The following is a 23,261-nucleotide window of genomic DNA, read 5'->3' on the forward strand; positions in this document are numbered from 1 at the left end:
TTAACTGATCAGTTTAGACTTTGTTCATGTTGATAAAGTGACATGGGTCCTTCTCTCACTTACCCAGTAATCCCTCAATGAGGTGAAGTAAATTTCCTATACCCCAAAAGCGGACCTGGAGTTCTGACAAGGGGGCCCAGAGAAACTCCAGATATTCTAGCTCGGCACCACCCACAGTGTTATGTGAAGACAAAGCGTGAAACAGAGGGAGAAGAAGGAGGTGGAGGAAAGTGAAAAGAAACTGAGAGAGAAAAGAAAAGAGGTGGAGGAGGGTTGGGGACCAGCAGTATCTTGACTGTGCTGTCAATCCAAGCTGTCCGGGAAATGTTTAGGGACCCCAGAGGGCCCGACAACAGCTGCAGGAGCCTCTTGCACGCACATTACGTGCACATATATACACACCTTGGGCCTCCTGCAACGGCCTGGCTGACACTGATGAAAGCTGCTGCTTGCCAGATGACTAAACTTTTTCCACCATGAGGCCAAAGGACAAAAGCACTGCTTTATTTAACAGGGTTTTCACAGGTAGTTCTATTTATTAAGTACGGGTATATTTATGCGAGGAATTGTGCAATTGAAAAAGTGGACAAGTTATTCATCAAAAAAGGGCATCTCATGTTGCTGGGCAATAAACCAAATACATGAAATTAACAACACTATAAATCTCTTAATCTTTCAAGTTTAGTCATATGAAGATATTCAATAAATAGACTAGGTCCCACATATATATTCAATATAATTCAACTGTATTCAATAGCTACAATTAACCATTAACATATCCAGAAATCCAACCAATGAATATGCTCACAGATCAGTACAGGTGTCTAGATTTTCTGTGGCAGTTATACAATATTAATCAGATGCAAAAAATAAAATAATTAATTCATCAGAAATTATCTGAATGAAATTAATAAAGTTTAATTTATTTTTACAAGACTAATTCTGACAACTTGTCATGATATACAGCACTATCACAATGTCACATGCCTTTAAATAAAAGGGCAGTGAAATCAGAGCCTGAGTGTGTTGATAGTGTATTGGCTGTTTATGTATACCACAGTGTTACAGTGTAATTTTAAACAGGAATGATCTGGTTAGAGAATTTAAAAAAAAAAGCTTTATTGAATCCTACACTGAAGTACAAGTTCTCCCAATCACTCCATCTCTCGCTTCACTGCATCAGACAGGAAAGAGTGGGGGAAAGGGAGACTGGAGAGATGAAAAAAATCATCAAATCAAACAAACTGCCAGGGCCCCATGCTTCACGTTAGACCAACACCCCACTGTGCCGCAGTTACACTGATTAATTGCGAAAGTGTGAGAGATTAAAGGAGGCACTTCCCAAGGTTGCTGCTAATGGGTTTAATATTCATGAAGCCTTAATAAGGAGAGGAAAAAGGCAAGAGGGATCCAATTTATCCTGAACTCTGTTTTTACACTTTATTGGGGTGAGGCATGGAAGTACTGCAACATCCCATATCAATGTATACTGCATACACTTACACAATATTTTCCTCATTTGTCCCTCAAGGCCAGATGTGTTTTAGCAGATGTGTAGCATAAAGATAAATAGACAAACAATATCAGATGTTTGACTCACCTGAGGGCTCCTCTGTACTGCTGGCTGGAGTTGTAGGAGGTGTGACTGGAATCTCTGCTCCCAGAGAAATGTGACATACACAAAGAAAGATCAATTTCATTACATTGTACATCAATATACATTATGTATGTTTGTGTGCATGCATGTTGGTTCCATATATAAATGAGTATTTTTAATAAAGAAGAAAAAAAAGGTAAAACTGAAACAAATGTAATGCCACAGTTCTGTGATTTTTCTTTTTTCAACAGACAAGTTTTTATTATTATGCTAAGTGCAATTTATTTTTTTACTCACACAAGTAAACTCACATACTTTTCTCTAATCCTACTTTGTTGCATTCTTTGTCTCTCTTCACCAATTTTGTTCCAGGTCTGTATGATGAGGGAGATATGATGTTACACCTTGATGTTCTCCTTCATCTGCTGCCAATTGTTTTTTCCACTCTTCATTCATAAATTTCAAACCTGTCTCATTTCTGCTGTTAAAGCCCCTCATTCACACATTTCATAACCAGTAAGCCTTCTTCCTGCATTCTACAGACCAATCACATGTTGGATGCCATCTACCTGCTGGCTCTTTATTCCCACCAGCATCTAGACTCCACCAAAACTTCTGTCCATTGTTATGTTACTTCAAATTAGTATTGCTAATCATTTTTCTGTTGATGTTTCATTACTGAGCTGTTGTTTACATGTCTTCTTTTCTTCTCTTTGTACCCAGCTGCTGTGGAAAAACTACAACAGTGCTGTTGGCAGTTTGGATGTCCTGAGACTTGATTCTCTAAGCCCTCCTTCATACTCGTTGTATTCACAAGTGGGTAGGAAGTTGACACTGAGGGAAACCATGCATGAAGAATGGCCCTCTTATCTCCAAAGGAGCAGGATGGCAACGGAAGATTTAAAACACACATAATGCCTTTTTATTATTGTGGACAAGAGGGAGAAGGGGCGACTTCAAAAAGTGTTCACAGAGGACAAAAGGCAAAAAAGCAAAAATGTATCAAAGATGCATGCAAAGAAAGAGGCTGACACATTGAAGATAGAGGTGCAAAACAGTGGTGGTTTAAACTGTGCACAGGTGAAGACTTTGTGTATGAGGGAAGAAAGAAAGAATCAAGTCTTTTTGATCAAGTGAAATCAGATTTCTCAGCTCTGATTGAGCTTCCTACTTTGAGAACATACACATGTATGTATAATGAGCATCATAAATCAGAATCTGTGGAACGATGTGTATGCTTGTTGTTGACTTGTGGGCGTAATGAGGCCTTCTCCCATGGCGGATTGGTCTATATAATGACAAGAAAAACAATTACTGCCAAAACAATGGTGCCTAAAGCCCAGAGGTCCCTTTGCTGATGTCGTTGATCAGCCTTCCTCCATCAGCCTCCACGCGTGCCAGTTCAAATAATGAGCCTGTTTCTCACAAGTGACTTGTGTAGATTTATGGCTGACAGCCCTGGAAGGCGTACATAAAGTCAAAGATATAATATGACTCTCAGTTAAACTAAAACTTGGCAAGCACTATCGCTGAATCTAAAGGACGGCTGTTAGAAATTAAACTAGATTACACATCGATCATCAGAGAGGGACTTTATTTCCACCTCCTGCATGTTTGACACTTAACATTCCCAGGAAATCAGAGATTTTGATTTAATTTTTTCCTTAACTGGACCTCAGCCATGCATATCCATGTAGAGGTTTATTCTTCATAAGCATTTTAATCCCTAGTATATAATTACAATAGCAAGAGCTCCAATTAAATGGTGTTGTTTTCAGAATGAGTCAAAAGCTACAAAAGCTACAATCAATAAAAAAAAAAAAAATTGTCATAAACTGTGGTGAATTGATTCTGTAGGGCTTCAACTCTTCAAGTACAGGCCTTTCCTTAGGCAAAACTATATATTTTCATCATTTTGACATCAATACAAGGACATTTTTTGGCTTGCAAATGGTAAGTGGATGCTGAGAACAAGATCGATTTTGTAATTCAAACCAAAGCTTGCTGCAACTTGGAGATTCTGCAGTTAATAGCTCTGGATTTTTACTCAGATTTATGGAGAGCGATGTACTGGGCTGCACCATCATAACCTTGAGGTTCTGTTTAATGGTGTGTTTATTTAAGCTAGCAGATTTACTGGTCAGAGCAGTGACACTAAGCACTTAGTTTAGATTAGAGGATTATTTGCTGTTACAGTGTATGTTTGTGTGTGATTAGCGTGTGTATGTGTGTGATTTTGATGCACATGTGTGTATCATCACGTACTTATGCAGGGCGCAATGGGCGAGCGGCTCTGCTGGTAGCCTTTAGCACAGCGGTTGCACGTGATACCAGTCACGCCGTCTTTACAGGGACATTGTCCTGTGGTTTGGTTACAGGTTTTGCCAGCAGCACCCACGGGATGGCAATCACATGCTGTGAGGAAACAGGAAGAAAGAGAGGCACAGTGAGTGGTCTCACACACACACACACGCACACACACATACACACACACACATACACACAGGCATGTGAAGAGATACAAACATATGCTATCTACAGAGAGTGCAGGTGGGTATGCAGCAGCAGTGATGGCAACAATAACAGAGTGGTGAGAGACAGGTGGAGCGTGCACACAGAGAAAGAACAAGTCCAACACAACACTGCAAAGCTCATTTTGCAGCTAGTGTGGCATCATGACTGACAGAGCAACACATCCTCAAGTTTATTTCTTGACATATTGGCACTGTTTGCTAAGTAGCTAATTAGAAGCTGCCATGACACAGAATCTGAATCATCATGAATCACAAATATGTCTGCATGTGTTTGTGGCTGTTTGGCCTTGATGTGCATGTGAGTGTTTGAACGCATTGTGGGACTGCAGCTGTTTGTGTGAGGTAAAGAGAAAGAGTTGCGCATGTTTACCAAATGATAAAATAATGAAGGATAATCCTAATTGTCTGTTTCTGATTAAGGCCAGGCTTTGAATGTAAGCCCAAAAATGTCTGTCACACTTCCTTCCAAACTGGGGGGTCTATCGAACACACATGCTTCAGGAATGTAATCATTTTTCAATTGTTCGCCCCAATCCAAGCCTTTCATTTATTTCACAGCCAAACCCCTGTCAGGTTTGAAATCGGTGTTGAATAATAGTTGTCTAAGAGTTTGATCCTTTTCATCTAGTTTTGGATATAAATAGTAGTGGCTCTCAAAAGAAGAGGTGGTTGAAATAATAGTCTTCCACACAGACACTGCCAGTCTAATCCAGACCAGAACAGACAGTCTAATACATCACGATTTCCACTTTTTACATGAAAAGTCTACAAAGTCAAAAAAACATTGCTTGTTACCAAACTGTCACCACTATATCCCTCAACCTATAAGTGTCATAGTTTCTGTTTATTTCCTATGGAAAACCAGTGATGCTGACTTTCAGGCTCAGGGTTGGGCTGGTTCTGCTCGTTTGCTGCCCCTCCTTTAAGATTTTTTTCTGCGTTGTGTCACTTGTCACTTTGAAAGCCTTCAAAGGCGTAGCTGAATTATTTACTTTGAGGTTTGTGGGGGTATTTAGTGGCTTGGCCTGTTTGGGTTTTAACCACACAGACTGTTCAGCCCACAGTACTAAATTACAGCTTCAAAACAATCTGTCCTTTTTCGGCCCATTGCATAGAAATTAGACTTCAAACTACAGATTTTAAAAACAAATTTTAATTAATAGTGAAGCTCATGCATACAGTACAGTCAAAACACTGGTTTCTACTGTGCATTAAGATAAATGATTAAATAGTGGATTCAGACTGTGAGAACAGATGTTATTTGATTGTTTCTGTGTTCATTTAATTTAGCTTATAAAAGATGAAGTGTCAGTTTTAATGTAATGTGCTCTTTATCTTTACTTCGACCTCGAGTGTTGATTTGGGCTGTTATTCAATCTCGGAGTCAGGCTGTATGAGAGACGAGCTCTCTGGGATATCCACATTACAGCCATCCTCAGGGAAAACACTGCTGTAAAGTGGTAATATAATACGGTATCTTTTCTCTTTATGATTGACCTTTGACTTTTAGAAACAACACAGTTGTTGTTTTGTAAGACAATTCGACAAGTGAGGTACTGCAAGACAACTCTATCCTCTGTGAAAAGTCCATCATTTTTAGGATCCTCCGAAATTCAGCAGTCCTCTTCTCTTTGCTCTCTCTCTCTCTCTCTCTCTCTCTCTCTCTCTCTCTCTCTCTCTCTCTCACTCTCTCACTTTTATCTCTATTGCCTGTTTCCTGTGATGCAGCTTCTGTTGCAGTGCTTATCTCTCCTCAGTGTGTGAATACTTGGGCTTTTTGTCTCTTCTTATCAGACTCAGAAGGCCTCCTTAAAAGTGTGTGTACCTATTAGTACCTTTATCAGACCAATCTGTCAATGCTTTCATTGCTTAGTTATGTCTATCTCAGTGGGAGGAACAACACACACACACATGGCCTCAGGAAGTCTTATAAGCAGCGAGGAGGCCTGTCTAGCACGTCTTCAGGCCTGTAAATTTAGGAGTATGTCAGTGGTGTTCGAGGTAAAGGAGGGCAAAGTGCGTCTTTCCTCAAAGCTTCAGAGAGCTCAGGTTATATTTTTAAGAGCCTTTGCCCAGTGACCACAGCTCAGAGCCTTGAGCCTGCCAGTAAATCAAGTTGCACAGCACATGGTCTACAGGTGGGAAACACTTGGCCAGTCTCCTCCCCCACATTTGGTCTTCCTCATTGACTGGCTGTCCAGTTAGATGACAAATTGTTTGACTCCCTGGAAGGATGACCCACCTATTGGCTAAAGGGCTGCCTTACTTTGGGGGTGTGAGGGAGAGTTTCTGGTTTAAGTGTTAGTCCACTTAACAGTTAAGTGGCTGCTTTGTGGCTACTCCAGATGGCTCAGGGAGATATGGGGACAAAAAGGCTGTTCCTGTCTCAAATTTTCAGGAAAACAAAACAAATCACAGATGTTTATGATAAGAAGTATAGGTGTGTATAAGAGTGTCTGTAATCCTTACTTAACAACATAGATCTGTGGTCTGAGGGATTAGTCCTGTATAACTGTCACATTACTGTATGAAGACAGAATTCCTAACACTAAGGGAAACTCTTGGCGCCAGCAGTTGCATAAAAGAATGAAAAATGTTCTTGGTTAATGGGGAGAGTGGAAGGCTTTTTCAAAGGCAGGCAGGCAGGCTTGAGTCTGAGATTGCACAACGTGAGAATTTTGAACTCTGCCAATCGTTTACCATAAAGCTGGTGTTTGAAGTCTAAACTCCGCTCCCCCGATTTGGTTTTAGCGTTTGGAGCCAATAAGAATAATTTGTTGGCCCTGGAGTTTAGCCAAGCTACCCACGCCTGTGTTCTATTATAATTAGGTTTCTGCTCCTCCACAAGTATCTTTGGAGAGCAGAGAAAGACTGTGTTATTGGGTTGTTGTACTACACATAAACAGCTTTCTAAATGATGTGTTTATCTAATGGAGGGCGTGTCTGACTTGTTGTGTTGTTTAGTGTTTTATTGATTAGACAAATAGGCTGCAATGCCCCAAACAGTCATGGTTTTGACCACAGAAAGTCCCTTAAAAGTTGGACATGAGCTTATTTTGTGAATGATGTTTGATGCATTAACACTATACATGTGTGGTGTTCTAATTGGAAACATGCAGATGTCAGAAAACCCTCTGGAAATTCAAAACTTAATGTGAAGTCATGAAAAACAATATTTTTCAAATCCCAAGCAGAATACATTTTATATGCGGTCAATAAAAAAAATACAAATAAAAACCCTACTGTGTCAATGGAAGACATATGCGAGGGAGAGGGGAGTAGGTTTTTTAACATGTTATTCTGATTGAAACAGACCATCCCTCAATCAAAGCCTAATTTCCCCCTGTATGCAAAATATGTTCCTCATCATCCCACTGACCGATGTAATTATATGATGGTGGATGTTCGGATCCGAATGTGAGGGCCTGAATTCAATCCATCAGTCACAGAATCAACGCCAACCCTGCTCAAGCTTGATTTTATTAAGTTTAGATGGTTCTCTGAGGAGGAGTAATCAGGAGCAGGGTTCATTATTTGGCATGGACGTACTGTGCAGTTATCATTGTTGTTCAATGTATAGACTTCACATCAAGAGGAGTTCTTACAGAAATCACTAAAATAAAATTGAGAAAGGCTTCTCAAATCAGCACTCGGACAGAAGACAGCTGATTAAACTCTACATAGAGTTATCACCATAGAGTGACATTTGCTATCTGGATTGTCAAAGACCACCCACAGTGCTGTATTTCGTGGTCTTTTCAAATCTTGCCATCACCTACTTAAATTGATCTCATGCATCGTTCTGTCAAATATGCTTCAAACAGTTAAAGATGCAAACAAGCTGCTTGAAACATATTCTGGAGTTTACACTCTTACTCAATGAGGGGTGAAGTTATAAATTTTGGTGTGTAAATGTAGCCACCGGGCGAAGCTCACTCTGCAGTGGATAAGCCGCTGCTCTCTTTTGCTCGTAATAGGAAGGAATAGGAAATTAGCTTCTATCGGGGAGGATTGTATTACTCATATAAAAGCAAACTCTTGTGCTCCTCGACCTGCCTGCACTCCTACAGCTCTCACTCTCTTCCAAAAGCCACACGGCAAAAGGCTCTCTTTGAGTTCAATAAATAACCAAACCTCTTAATTGCTGTCACTTCGGTGCAGCGCTCATGCTGCTTGAGGAGCAGACAGAAATTAGTTCTGCGGTTTGAGTTTCATTGAATTATGTTGAGTTATGATGTGGTAAACCTGAGAGAATTTGGCAGGGCAAGACTTGTGACAGCACATAAAGGTGTTTGACATGCAGGGATAAAGCTGTGTGTGGTAACTTTAAGTTCATTAACAGAGAGAACGAGAGAACGAGAGAGAGAGAGAGATAGAGAGAGAGAGAGAGAGAGAGAGAGAGCATCCAATATGATGACAAAAATCTTTGAAGTCTTCATCTGTAACTTTCCAAATATAGTTTGCAAAAATGTTTTAATTGGCAAAAGAAACAGTTCATGCTTCGTATCATTTGTCAGCTTGGGGTAATTACCACAGATCCTTTATTGTAAGCCTGTTTTGATGTAACTGAATACCCCAGTAGAACTTGGACAGTGTTTGCTTATAATTACACAGAGCTAAAGAGGTGGGAGGTGCAAAAAAAACTCTGGCAAATTTCATGGATTAAATTGAACAAAACCGTTTGGGTAAGCTGACAATGTTATAAATGATGATGAAATGTGTTTATACTGAAGTCCGGGGAGAGGCAACAGTGAACATGAAGGAGTCGGGTGTGGGTGAGATGATTTAATATTCACTAGTTTGAGAGCTGATGAAATGAGTATATAGCATTACTCCACTCCTGCTATGGGCCCATGAGACTATCATTATCTTATAATGATAACATTATTATAGATCTTATCATTTAAATGTTGTGAGATTCTAGTTGGGGTGTGTGGAGCTGACGTAATACACTGATACTGTATGACACTAAACTGTGCATGTGTGTGCTGATGTTGAGTGATGAAAATGACATTAATAATGATCCAGTTAATAATAAGAGCAGCGACAACATTATTATTTGTCTTTATCTGTTTTAATTTAAGCTGTTTTGAATGATCATTTGGTGGATAAAATGTCAGAAATGTTTCTCAGAGCAGTCATAAAACTGTTTTGCACCACAGTCTAAATTACAATGATCCTTAATTAATATAAAATATAACATGACAGAGAAACAAAGTATCACATTTGAGAAGCTGGAAAGTTGAAAAATTGCGTAAATGATGAATCAGTTATCATGCTTGTTGCAGCTTTGAGGCACACAGGGATTTCCCAAAATAATCCTGTTGGTGTATTTCTGTGGAGACCCAGCCCTCTGCCCGTATTTTCTTATTATTTTGTAGTGTTCAGGACTATTTTTGGGCAGCAACCATTAGGCAGTGGGTGTGTAGCCCCCAGCTAATAACAGTGTGCAGGGTGTGAGTGTAAAAACGTAGCAATTGGGTGCCAGACAGGAAGCTATGAAAATGACAATCACAGTGCCAATGTTATACATGGTCATAATCTGTTCAACAACAGCTTCAAATTGCTCCTACTGTCTCCCTCTCTGCTGAATTTTGTTGCACTTAAGGTAGCGAGCAGTCATAGTGGACTCAGGTAAAGTCCATTTCATTCTTCTGCTGTGGACTCTATACTCTGTAGCACACAGCTGTCCACTGTGTGTAAGTGTAAGTGTGTGTGTGTGTGTGTGTGTGTGTGTGTGTGTGTGTGTGTGTGTGTGTGTGTGTGTGTGTTTGTGTTTGTGCATATGAGTCAATGAGAAGGGGCCAACTTTGAACACAGTATGCCTTTAACTAATTCATTACTTAAATGCAACTGTCATTTGAAAATTGTTTCAGTTTTTATAATGACAATGGAATGATAATGATGATCAATTCTTTGCGTGACTGAAACACATATCAAACATCACAGCAGTATGATTCCCTCAGCGGGAGCAAGAGCTCCAGGCAGAGTCAGAAAAAGATGAGAAAAGTGACCTGCACAGAAGCAGAATCCATACACAGATGATTGAGGAAGAAGAAGGAGGCAGACTTTCTTTCAGGCTCCAAATCAGTGGTGCTCCTTATCAAAAAGACCTTAAATACAGAACCAATCCCACATATCCAGATGCACATACACAATCAGTTTACCCTATATGCCAGGTCCATACCAAGTGCTTTTTCACAGCTTTTTTTTTTTTGGTTCAATTTGGTTCATCTGCTTCAGAATGGGATCTAAAACCAACCATTAATTGATTTGTTTTCTTAGATCTGGTGACCCAGATGTTGACTGCTTACTTCCAACACCTTCTTTTTAGTGTCTTTTTAGAGCACATTGAGAAACTTACCAGAGTAACCAATACAAAACTAATGAAAACAGTCTGATATTATCTGAGATATACTGAACAAATAATTTGTTTTCTGATTAAAAATGCAAAGCTCTTCTTCATCTAAAACAAAGAAAAAACTGTGGTAAGAATAATAGTTCATTATCAACTCAAGTATGTTATAAGTATTTACCAGGCATGGACATAAAAATCAAATACATTTTAGCACACATCTTCCTGATTAGAAAAAGCTATTACATCTTTATATTCTACATTAGGTTTTATGTAAGCAAACAAATGCAACATGTCTTAACACTTTGGTGAAATGCCCGGCAGGACCTTGAAGCATCCAACTTTACCGTTATGAGTTACTAGCCCTCATGAAAGTGAGTTAAGGGATGCTGAAAGAATCAAGTCTTGGACACATGAGAAGGGATGTAAAAACAACAAAAAAGAGGTTAAATCTCCACAATTAGCTCGCCTGGTAGACATAGCAGAGGATAGGGGTTAATGATACACAACGTCCTGTCGTGATGAATGTGTGTTTGCATTCCTGGGCGACAGGAGAATGGGCCCAAAGCCACGGAAGGTGTTAATGTCAGTTTAGGAATATCGCTCATGAGTGGCTGCAGGGGTGAATAAATGGATGCGTTTCTTATGAAAGCTTTGTTATGAATTTGTGTTCATGCAAAGGATGAAATGTGCTTGATATGGTTGTTGCATGACAGCAATTTGATGAAGCTAAATGCAGCCTCTGTTATGTCTTTTCTCACATTAGTTTGACAGTGTTTTCATTACAGCAGCACTGAGCATGTCACCTTGTTAAATGCACTTTCCGCATGAAAAAGTAAAAATAATGTTAGAATATAATGATATAATAAAATACCAAATGATCAGCCATCAGTGTTCGTTTGATATTCTTTTGCAGATGTTTCAAACATGCCTTCTGTCAAACTGACTGATTGGTCAGTTTATTTATTTACTTCCTGGTGAATGATGTGGGAAAACGCAGGCTTAAACTGTCAGCAGGCAGCTAATATTTCCCTGCAGACTTTTCTTTGGAAGTGTGAGCTCTGAAACCTTCAAATGTGTATTTCTGTGTGTTCAAGCTGTTTCTATACGAAGCATCTCTGAGGTGTCTCTGGGCTTGTTTGTACAGGGATTCTGCTCCTGTTATCTTTCCCTGCAGCTATAGGAGAGGTGAGAAAACATACCATCTTTCTTTTCAATCACCCCCTCCTCTTCCTCCTCCTCCTCCTCCTCTTCCTCCTCCTGCTCTCTTTCTTTGACCCTTATTAGCTACGGTGAGGGTTGATGGCAGGCGATTCATCCCAACACTAAGCAAGTGAGCACACCTGCATGGGGGTGTGTCCCTCTTGTCCTCCTCCTCTCTTCCTCTTCGTCTCACCCCCCCCTTACCATCCTCCTTCCTTCCCTCCCATCTTTCACTCTCTTGCCGCCTCTCTAAAACTGAGTTTTGCTTTGTGTTCTTTTCTTCTCTCTCTGCTCTACAGCCATTTCCAGCGATCTTTCTGAGCTCTCATTCGTCTTTGACCCGCACTGGGGATCACTTCACACCTCGGGTCTGTTTGTTTTGCTTGTCCTGTCATCCCCTCGCCCCCCCTCTCAAATGAAGCTGAATAACTCAGTGTCGATGAGGGAACTCCCACCTCAACTTGCCCATACCACGACGACAACCTCCTCAATCCCAACAGACCCCCAACTCATCTCTGCTGACAGAGGGAGATGAGGGCGAGACAGGCTCAGGAATGTAAAGACTGCAAGCTTCCCCCCACTTCCTCTAATTTATCTAAAACTGTTCTATATCGGACCTCAATAATCTGCCTGGAGTATTGCTTTGTATGCCTTTCTAGATTCTGTAACGGTTAAAAGTTTTAATAAGATTTATTTTGAAGAAATAATTTAATCCCACATTCATATATAATCGATAATGTGACCTTAAAAAAAGGTTTCTTGTAAATGGAGGGCAGTGTACCAAAGTGAAAATACAGGGAAAAAAGCGCACTGTACCTTTGCAGGCTTTCCTGTGTGAGATGGGTTTGGACAGGTCTCGGTAGTAGCCCTCTTTGCAGTAGTGACAGTGGCGACCAGCGGTGTTGTGGCGACAGTTGAGGCAAACTCCTCCACTCTTTCTCCCTGATAACTTGTACAGCTCCATGTTGAAGCGACATCTTCGAGCGTGAAGGTTGCAGTTGCAGGCTGTAGAAGAAAAAACAGGCAAAACATTTTTTAAAACAAATTCAAATGAGCAAAATCACTTTGTAAAAGGTTACAGCAGCATTTGTTTCAGTTAGCAAATGTGTTCAATAATTAACAAATAGTGAATAATGACCATAATATTGTGTTGCATTGTAGCAACATTTGGAAGCTTATAATTTAACAGTAAAGCAGATAACTAGTAGACTTACTGATTTGACCAAATCATTAAAAGCTATTTAGTAGTTTTGAGGATAAAAGATGATCATGTCACCATGTTAAGGGCAGTTTAAGAGTTTAAGTCTTTGTTTTTTGTTTATATTTTTAGTAAAATTGTGTCACCTATAATTGAATTAAACTGAACTGAAAAAAAGATACATTAATCTAAATCATTTATCTAAGGTCATTATCCTACTGTTGTTGGATTGTTCATTAAAGAATCATGGTGGTTGAGTCCTGATGTCCTCATATACAAATATGATGAATTTGAGAAAACACAACTTGAAACAAGTCCATAATTTTTAGGACACCTGCCACAGGCCACCACCTATTTTAAATTTAACTTAGATGGTGGTTAACCATTTATACAAAAATACAATTTTAATGAGTAAACATATTCTATCTTGTCGTAGTTTAATATTGTCATTTCCAGAATCTTTTGTTCGTGTTTTTTTTTAAGACAGAAATTTGTCTCAACAAGTTTGAACTGAGGTCAAGCAATGCATCCTGTTTCGGCTTTTCTGTACCTCTCTCAAATTCTCTTTTTCTGTCTTACTCAAATACTTCTCCACTCCTCGCTCACTTTTTCTTCCTCCAGCTCTTTTCCTCAAGGTCCTCTCTCTCTCTCTAGAGTCCATACTGTACTAAACAAAAAATGAACGCCTGGTATTACCATTCCTCCATTCCCTGCAAATCCCTTCTGAGCATGTGCAAGACCCTTCACTGCTGCTTGTTTACTGATGAGTAGTACAGTTGCCAGCGCTGAGTTTAATTAGCCGGCTGATGTTTATTCATGACTCTCTGGCAGCATGAGTGAGGCAGATATGCCCAACTTCATTAAGACCAGCCGTCCGAGACACCGGTCCTCCACCACCACAGACACATTCATGCATTATTAACAGCGACACTTCTGATACAGTTTGTGGCTGTACTATGTGAGGGTGCATAATGTACTGTGTGTAATGTGTGTGTGCTCAGGGAAATGGGGGTTATCAGGGTCCAACTGGGGTCCCCTGGTTGGCTCATCTGCTTTTCTGCACCACCTCCTCACACAGCACGTCCTCGTTTTATCATCTGCCCATCATAATGGAGGGAGGGAGCTGTCATGTTCCTCAAAACAACCTGGATAGGGTGTTCATTATTGGTGTGTGTATGTGTGACTTACTATGTGTGTGTGTGTGTTGTAGTAAATCTGAGACTCCTTTCCACTCCAAGGACCTAATTACAATATCCTTTTTTATAAAACACGAAACACACCACACATACAAATACACACATACACACACTAACTAGCAGCTCTGTGCCTTATCAGTAGTGACTTGGTTTTCTTATCTTTTGGTTTTTCCTGCAGGACAGCAGGGGTTTAATTAGCGCTATGTCTATCTGCTTGTTCTCCTTGCAGGATGCATTGACACTTATTCACCCGTGAGCAAAGAAGACATTTTTTAAACTCCTTGAGACCACAAGCTGACAGGATTTGAAGCAACACAAACATGCCAGTTTTTACAATGTAGTTTGGCATAAAGTGAATAAACATGATGTTTCTTAAATAATGCTCATCAGCAGGTGGTGGTGCTCATGGGAAATGCAATCTTCATTTCAGGAAGTCACTTTTGTCCATATGTATGTAGAACCTGTTAATGAAGGCAGGTGCCACCAAAATTGACATAAAATTAAAGTTATTTGTAGTTGCCTTATTTTCTGTGAAAGAGATGAGATGCATTTCACCACAAATGAAATTGGGGTTAAAATGAGTATACCTACATCACTTTTTTTGTTGTTGATCAGATTGACTCAGATTTTATGTTTTCATTGTTTTCATAAGCTACATTTACACCTGCACATGACTCACGCTGTTAGCATTTCAGACAGAGCAGCCCCTTCTTTGCTTCCTGGCTACACTGGAAAACCCCTTGGCCCAGTGATAGCCACAACACTTATCATGCCTCCGTAAATGTTCATTCATTTATAGGCAGAGTTTAACTAAAATAACATGAGTTTTAGTTGCCGAGATCCTACCATAACACAATGGATTAAATTCAGCTTTTAAATGATCTGTGTCACTGAGTTGAAAAACTTGAGCTGGCTGTCAATTCAATGCCAAGGGGCCCTTCTATATGATTCCAGCTCTGAGCCACAGCCGGTGAAAGCTATATCTCTGAGCCCGCCTGCAGGTAACAGGGATCACTGTGTAGAGGACTAAATCTGGTGGAGGATCAGTGCACATGTCTCTGTTACACTATAGAGATAGTTTCACATCCTCCATAAATAAAGATAGGGGAATTACCAGACAACACCTCCCCCAGTGAGAATAATGCTGTTGTCCTGGAAGGCATGCTGGTTATTGTAAAGATAGTACACCAGCTGGATGTGAAGGTGTGGGGCTTGAAGACCACATTGTGTTTGAAGGTATCATGCTTCAAAAGATGTTATCAAAGATAATGGGGATGAGTGGGAAACACTTTATCTAAACTCTCTGACACTGGGCATGATGTCAGCTTGTTCACACAATACCCCCTACATCAAAAATGAAAAAAATACAAAAAAATCTTTGGAAACAATGTGATTGTTGGCACAAATCCAAGTGTTTTATGAGAAAAGACTGTTTAAAAATGACATCACCACAGCTTGTTCAAATTAAGGCACATTTAATTAAAACAATTAAAGATTTGAAGTTGATATGCAATCAGGCTTCCTGCAGCAATATAAAACTGCTTCTCATTCAGACTTCTCACTATTATCCAATCATGTAGAATTTCCTGTTTCCTTTTGTGATTCTCTATCAAGCAAACAATCAACCTGTTTTATTAGATAACATTATACTGGCACTTCTCAACACCTCCTATCTGCAAGGTTTCTTTGCTACTACAGATTATTTGTTTTCGTGTATGAAGTATCAGCACCAGATTAAAAAAAAGTGGTGTTGAGGAGCACATCAAATATTGGGTCAAAACTCCATTCAGTGATTACCATAAAGAGGTTTTGCAAAAGGATCAAAAGGAAATCATGTAGTATAGCCTCAATGTGTGTGTTTTGGTTAAAGACATAGTTCTTGGGGAATTTGACTATTTTCCCATTTTCCCAGAGTCACAAACTAAAAATTCCTTAGAACAGAGTTGTTATGTATTTGGTACACTCTCAAGTTGTGTCAAACAGCAATAGTAGCCAATCTTGGCAATTGTTGAGTATTTGTTGGATCAAATAACATAATCATGTCCCCATAGGCATCCAGGAATTGACCAAAACCAAGTAAGTAAACAAAACCCTTTTCCTAGCCTTGTCTAAGGGGAGGGCCACAGTTTCCCCTGCCATAAAAGAAATGACATCAATGAATATTTTTAGGTTAGTGGTATTCAGTTTTGTAATATGGTCTTATTTTCATGATCACCCTGATACCAATCTCTCTCACATATAATGAGCTTAATTATTGAATTGCATGTAGGTTAACAAAGCTCGGTAAACATAACGTCACAGTAAAAAGCAGGTAAGAAAAAGACACACAACTTTTCTCTCAAATAAAATCTCAAAATAAGCACAATAAATTGTTTTTGTTTCATCCAATTTGAATATAAGTTTCTAATGTTCAGTTCTTGCCCTCCATCTGTACTGTGGAAACATCTTTGACAAGCCAGGGGGAACACACTCACTTCTGGGAAGAAATGTCATACCACATGAAAAGTGGGTCAAAAGACTGATTCAGTGCGTGTTTTAATCAAAACGACTCGGCTTATCAGCAGCGCCTGCACGTTTAAACAGAACCACATCTTCCCTGTCATTGTAAAAAGCTTGATACGGAGAGTTTTATTACAACTCCTGCATCCTAAAATAAAACAGCTGTAGCTTATTTTCTCTTAAAGGTAGAGCAAAATGCAATTGGACTACTGTAACATAAAGCAGTCTCTCAAGAAGCAAGTGGTGAGATCATTCCGGGTAATTTCTTACATCTAAAAACTGAGATAAAAATAGTGCAGAGTGTTTAGTTAAAACAAGTCTATGTTAAAATGACAGAGAATGAAATCTGGCTAGAGGAAATTAAGGTGGAGTGGTCATTTTCTCCGTTTGCCCAGCAGTGGAGGTACAAAAGCTGAGCTGCAGTTTATTTCACTCCAGCAATCTGCTCACACACCTTCACAGAAAACAAAGCTACTACTATTTACTACAACAACAAAACCACACATTCACACACATGGACCGAGCGCACCAGGTACAATCTGAAAATTTGCTTCTAGCTTCCTGCAATTCAACATTTTTTGTTTGTGTTAATATAAGAAAATAATTATAAATCTGAGTGGCTTTATTGAGTTATAACAAGCTCAATTTAAATTTTAATAATTAATGTTAACAAAGGCAAAATGTTCCTTATATGAAACTGAAATCTTTGGCCTGTTTTCAATCAATTTAACTGCTTCAGGCTGGATTAGTGAGTCAGTGGCCGGCTGTAATCGCCCCCAGGTGAGCAGTAAAATCAAGTGTGAACTGATACCTCTAAAACAAGTGTAATTGAATTAGCTGGATAAAGCTAAGCTTACCCAAAGCATTTCAACACCTCCTGTAATGTGGACCGCAACTGTCAGAAATGTCGACAAGCTGCATTTGAATCTTACAGCTGTTTGAAGATTTTAGCCACTGAAGGCAGAATTTAACAGAAAACTGATTTGTTTATCGAGTGTTGCTATTTCCCGCACATCCTAGGAAACATGGTGCCTCAATGTGTTTTGGAAAGTTAGCTAATTAGTTTCTCCGAGTGGTTCCCAGCTTCTATCAATTGACCTCAGTCTCGTATAGCAGCACAGAGGCAGCCTTCCCTCTGCTAATTAGAAGGAAAATTCAAACTGCAGAGCTGGAGGTTGAGGTTAAGCTCATCGTATGTGCGATAAGCCTGGTAATTGAGCAATGTCGGTCACAGCCTCGATTTGTTCTAGAGACACTCAACCAACTGATCTCTGCCACTTTCACATCCAAATCTACATGCTGCATTTGTTGTAGCTGCTGGATCTTCATTTTTCCTAATTATAAAGATAAAAATAATTAAAAGAAACCTTTATAAACTAGCAAGAAAAACTTTCTAACCACCTCCACCGAGACAGTCATCAACAGTTTCATCAAACAGAAACTTCCAAACTATTTGTGCAGTCTGGGAAAGTCACTGGCCCCTACAAAGACTCATATTTCTCTCAGGAGATGTCAGCCTCCCCACTGACAGCACCTCAACCTCTCACCCAAACAGGACAGGGATACCAAAACCCAACACCATCGCCTGTGAGCAAGGAGACTGGCAGGAGCTCTACTATTCTGTTCCCCACTTTTAAACAAACACCTAGGGGAGTCTACACATGAACAGTTTACTTTTAATCCTGTGGGCGCCCCCAGAAGTAATCAGATTAACTTCTAAAAAACCTCTCAAGAGAGGATGAAAAAATATTGGGTGTCCTCTGCCTTTACTCTGTTTGGGACAGGGAGAAAGTTTTAAAGTGGTATATGTTCACCAGGACTTATTTCTGTAAATGTTTTTATAAACCACACCCCAAAATATGTGGAACAACTTAATACTCATTGTAGTTGGATCCAGAGGACCCCCGTAAACTGCCCTCTGGCCTGTTAACCTGCGGCAGCCTGCTTCCTGCTCTCTCTCTCTCTCTCCCTCTGGGGGTCAATGGGGAAACATAACACACATGCCAGGAGTGTTTGGGAGGGTTTGCAGATGTGTGTCCAACACACAGATTAATTTCAGAGATCCAGGGTGAGAGCATAGGATGTGTAACTGTGCGATCATGATGCGAACATCTTGACGACAATTCATTATAGTTTGTTTGTCACAGATTAAATGAATAATAGTGTCAAAAAATTGAGCTGATTTTTTGCTTGCAGCTGCTTATATTACATGTTTATCAATCAATGACATGATTTATTTTAAAATTTTTAAGTTTTTGTTTATTTTAAACGCACCTTTCAACAACAAGAAAATTAAAATGATTGAATAAAACATAAAAAAGCCTTAACACAAGATATATATTTATTTATACAAATTTAGCTAGGTAAAAACAATAAGGTCCTTGCCTCCAAGCAAAGGCAGGACTCTTCATCTTTCCTTTCGGCTCGTTCCCTAATTAAGTGCTTACTTTAATCAGGGCGCATGACAAAATCCAGCATCATTCAAAACTGTTAAAACAATGATAGTCATAGATTCATGCTTACTGTAATAATATAAGAATGAATTGTGGTAAAGGAGCTCAGATAATTCCAGCTATGCTGACTATAAACAGAAAGCAGCAGGAAAGATTGCAATGTAGGAGGGTGATGTTTCAACAATTGGCCAGATGTGCCAAAAAAAACAACATTGGTTTTATTATTAAATGTCTGGATGTCTTCTTGAGTGCAGACATCACAAACAATCATTTCTCAGCTGGATTAAATCCATGTTGTTATTTTCTTGGTGACAGGTGAGTCTTGTAGTGCGTCGCATTATAGACTGGTGTTGGACCACACGAATGAAAAGAATGTTATTCACCAACGATGGAATTTTTACATGAAGAAATAATCACCCATTGCTGATAATGACTGTTTCTCCCAAAACAAATGAGGAATTTCTCGTTTTTAAAATAGTCTCCATAATAACTGGTGAACCACAACTGAATGATGTGATATTCCAGAAATATTTATTTTCACTCCACAACCAAGACGCGCAGTATATTTTGCTCTGTCACACATCAACTGATAAATCTGTTTTAGATTTAATTGCATCCTGTCTCCAAGATCCGTGTCCAATTCTTTATTTAGCCTTTTTATGTATTAGAACAATATTCCCTTTTATTTTGAGTTTGTTGATCCAGACACTGGCATGAAAAAGGCAGGAATTTCCAAATAGAATGAGAGCTAATTGAGTCGGGATCTAGATGATAGATGAACTGCTCACTTGAATGTTTTTTTTTGTTTGCTTTTTTGCTTTGATGCTCTCTTTAGACACAATTATAGCTTTATATGAGGATCATTTAGAATTATCTGCTCAATTAAACAAATACGTCATTTTTTATTATGTGTTGCCACAATTGGTTTAACTGCTGTACGAAAGGATAAACACATGTCTTTACAGTTTATTAAACTGTAAATTATCTTCATAAAAATAGCAAGTGCATGTTTTTCCCCATCAAGATGCAATCAGCTCCTCTTTATAAAATGATGTCATGTTTTCACCACACATTTCTTATTTTGGCTCACAGTAAAAATGTCCATATGATCTCAACAAAAAAGAGAAACAGGATTTAATTAAACAAATAACACTATAACATGCTTGAAAAACTAGTAACAATCTAGTTTTTAGTTTTTAAAGGGTTTTGCAAGATCTGCAAATGTCTGTAATTAGGATGAATAGAAAAAACCAAACTCAACACTGACAAAGAAAGCCACCACTCTTAATTACGGCAATATGAACAGATATACATTTGTGGAAATCCACCAACAAACAGGAAAGTATCTATCACAAAGTAAATGAGTGAGAGTTTCAGTGAAATTCACAGCGCAAACAGAGAAGAGATGGGAGGATGTGTGAAGTGTGTGGTGGGTTGGGGGTCAACACTTCTTGGCGTGTGTATTAGGGAGCACCCTGGGAATGCCGTGAAACTCTGGGGTGAAGGAGCGAGGGGGCAGGCGAGTGGGAAAAGGAAAAGCAAAGAGGAGGATGAGGCGCCCACTGCAGAGATTATATCAGGCTAATTTAATTCCTTTATTGCAGCCAATTAGCTGCAGCACTTTAGCCCCCTGTGAGCCCTCTAGCCCTCTTTACTTGGTCTCTCATGACCCCAGCTAAACTCTGGATCTCAGCTGCTCTGAAAGAAGGCCATGTTTCACAGCCGCTGTATTTTGAATAAGCAGTTAGCCTCATAGACACTGCAACGAAGGTAAAAAAGAGACAGCAAGAAGGAGAAATACATCGAGAAAAGGAGAGAACAAGTAAACAAAAAAAGATGAGAAATGAAAGATGAGGTGGACAGAGGGAGGGAAAGAGATCAGTCTTCTGCCTTTTAAATCCTAGGCTTGGTTAATTGAGATCAAGCCATACAGAATATTCATCAGTCCTGCCGGGTTATCAAAGGCAGATTAAATATGCGGCGAGGACTGATTTCCAGTGGACGGATTCCATTTGCCTATACATACTTGTCTGACCCTTTTTCATATCCGTCAAGCTGTTTATTTATTTCTCCTTTTCTTTATTTTATAATTTAACACTCTCATGTTTTCTCATATTTCATCAAATTATGCAATTCCCAATGCAGGCAGAGCTCTGTCAGTGGGTGATAAAATGTAGTCTGATTATCCGATGCATGCAATTAAAGAGCTGTGAGAACCGCTGTGCTTCAGTGCAAGCAGGGATCCCTCATGAAGCTATTAGCAATGAAGTGAAGGTTAATGTTAATCAGTGGATTTACAGTAGCCTGCAGAGTAAATACAAGCAGAACAGGGCGGAACATACAGTATCTACTGTACACAGCTCTTGGCACAAATATACAGTATTTAAAGTGCAAACAAATATAAAGACTGAGCCTACTGAATGTATAAAATATGTTTTAAGAAGTACAGGAAAAGTTGTTTATTTTCACTCACTCACAATTTTTGTACTAACTACAAACCCAGTTCTACTGAATCAACTGAATACAAGTGTACTGACACACAATTACTTCTTCATAAAAATTCCACTTTTCATGCAGAAAGGTTTGCAGTATTAAAGCAGGATATTTAGGCCATGTATTCACACTAAAGCACATTTTGTTATGAAAGCATTGTTGGCCTACTGCATCATATATATTCAACTCATGACTCCAGATATTTTCAATCCAGAAAATATAGAATTGAAAATGTTAGGGTTAGGGTTAATCTATTTTTGAGATTCTAAACTTGATTGAGCTAACTGCTTCCACTAGTTGGCACAAAGATGCTGTCTCTACTGGTCTGTGTAAATTAAGGACAAATACCCGAAAGTAACATTTTCCTACTGTTTTTCTGATTCAATGAAGCCTGCAAACATTTAGAAATTACCACAAAAACAAATGTGACTGGAAAACTTTTTCTACATTAACAGCATTTCAACCGTACACTACATTCATGTGCACACAACCTTCCAGTCTGCAGCAGCCCCCAGCAGCAGGCCAGCCTGCTCCATGCAGGGCTTAATGGCCCATATATTCACTCTCTGTCTTCATGTGGGGGCTAATAAGGCCTTTCCTTTTTCAAGAGTCTAACTAGCCACACAGAGGCACAACAACAAAGAAAGGCCTAATGGCCTCCAATTTCCCGCATTAGTGCCCATTTAATGGCTGACCTGCCCTCTCGTTAGGCAGCGCAGCATGGGAGCACTTCTCAGCCTTGGTGTGTGTGCGTGCAGGAGCGTGCACACACACACTCCATCATCCTTCCACAGCCACACTGCCTTGGGCCCTTGCAACACTTCCACCCCACGCTGAGACCACATAATAGGCCAGTTTGTAAAAGGGCTGGCCTGTGATCAGTGGTGCATCCATTTGCTGAGTAATCAAGGGTCTTTTGTCTAAGTGGTGTGCATAGAGCAGTGTGTGTGTGAGAAGGTGTGCATGCAAGAGAGAGGGAGAGAGAGAGAGAGAGAGAGAGAGAGAGAGAGAGAGAGAGAGAGAGAGAGAGAGAGAGAGAGAGGGAGGGAGAGAGATTCTGTCTGCCCATCTGTCTTTATTTGTGTGCCCATTGCTCCTAAAGTGTGTGTCTCCATGTGAGTGTTTGCGTGAGTAATTCCGAGATAAACTGGAGCTGCCTGGAAAAGATCTCCTCCAATTCATGTCTATGGGAAAACACCAGCTGACATACAGTGTAGGAATAAAGGAAGCCCGGCTACAGCGATGGAGGGGCTGACGAGCGTGCGTTGTCTGTATGTCAGCTATGCCATAAAAATGCCATGGGTGGAGGATGACATTGGCAGGTCCTATTCAGGGCTATAGCGGTGAAAGGCCCTTTAGGGTGAATAAAGATTCCTTAGGCCTGTCAGGTCCCCATAGCTCCCCACTGAACAATACCCACTAAGAGCAGCTGTCTTAATAGCGTGAGGGACTGACAGCTTTAGGAGCAATGTGATGCTCAGAGCAGCATCCACGCAATTAAGACAACGCTTCCCTGTGTGATAACATAATACAACCTAATAGGATAGTACAGTTTTTGCCAGATAGTTTAGACAGTGAATGAACTTTACACATTTCTATTACACATAATTCTTTAAGGAACCTGAGCTGACAGCATTGGCAGAGCTGTATGACCTTGATGCTCAGAAACCTGATGTGTGAATGGATGTTGTGGCGCAAACGCTAAAGATCTTTCCTAAGCATGATGCTGATTG

General features: G+C 39.7%; 1 protein-coding gene across 1 annotated transcript in view; it reads right to left on the reverse strand.

The window, feature by feature from the left end:
* The window catches only part of ntn1a (netrin 1a), a 61,139-nt gene that overhangs the window by 15,762 nt on the left and 22,116 nt on the right, over positions 1 to 23,261 (reverse strand). Inside the window, 3 exon segments of the mRNA XM_053335210.1 lie at positions 1,601 to 1,654; positions 3,863 to 4,012; positions 12,506 to 12,694. Coding sequence (XP_053191185.1) covers positions 1,601 to 1,654; positions 3,863 to 4,012; positions 12,506 to 12,694 — 393 coding nt within the window.

The sequence above is a fragment of the Scomber japonicus genome, chromosome 2 (genome assembly GCF_027409825.1).
Source record: "Scomber japonicus isolate fScoJap1 chromosome 2, fScoJap1.pri, whole genome shotgun sequence".
NCBI lineage: Eukaryota > Metazoa > Chordata > Actinopteri > Scombriformes > Scombridae > Scomber > Scomber japonicus.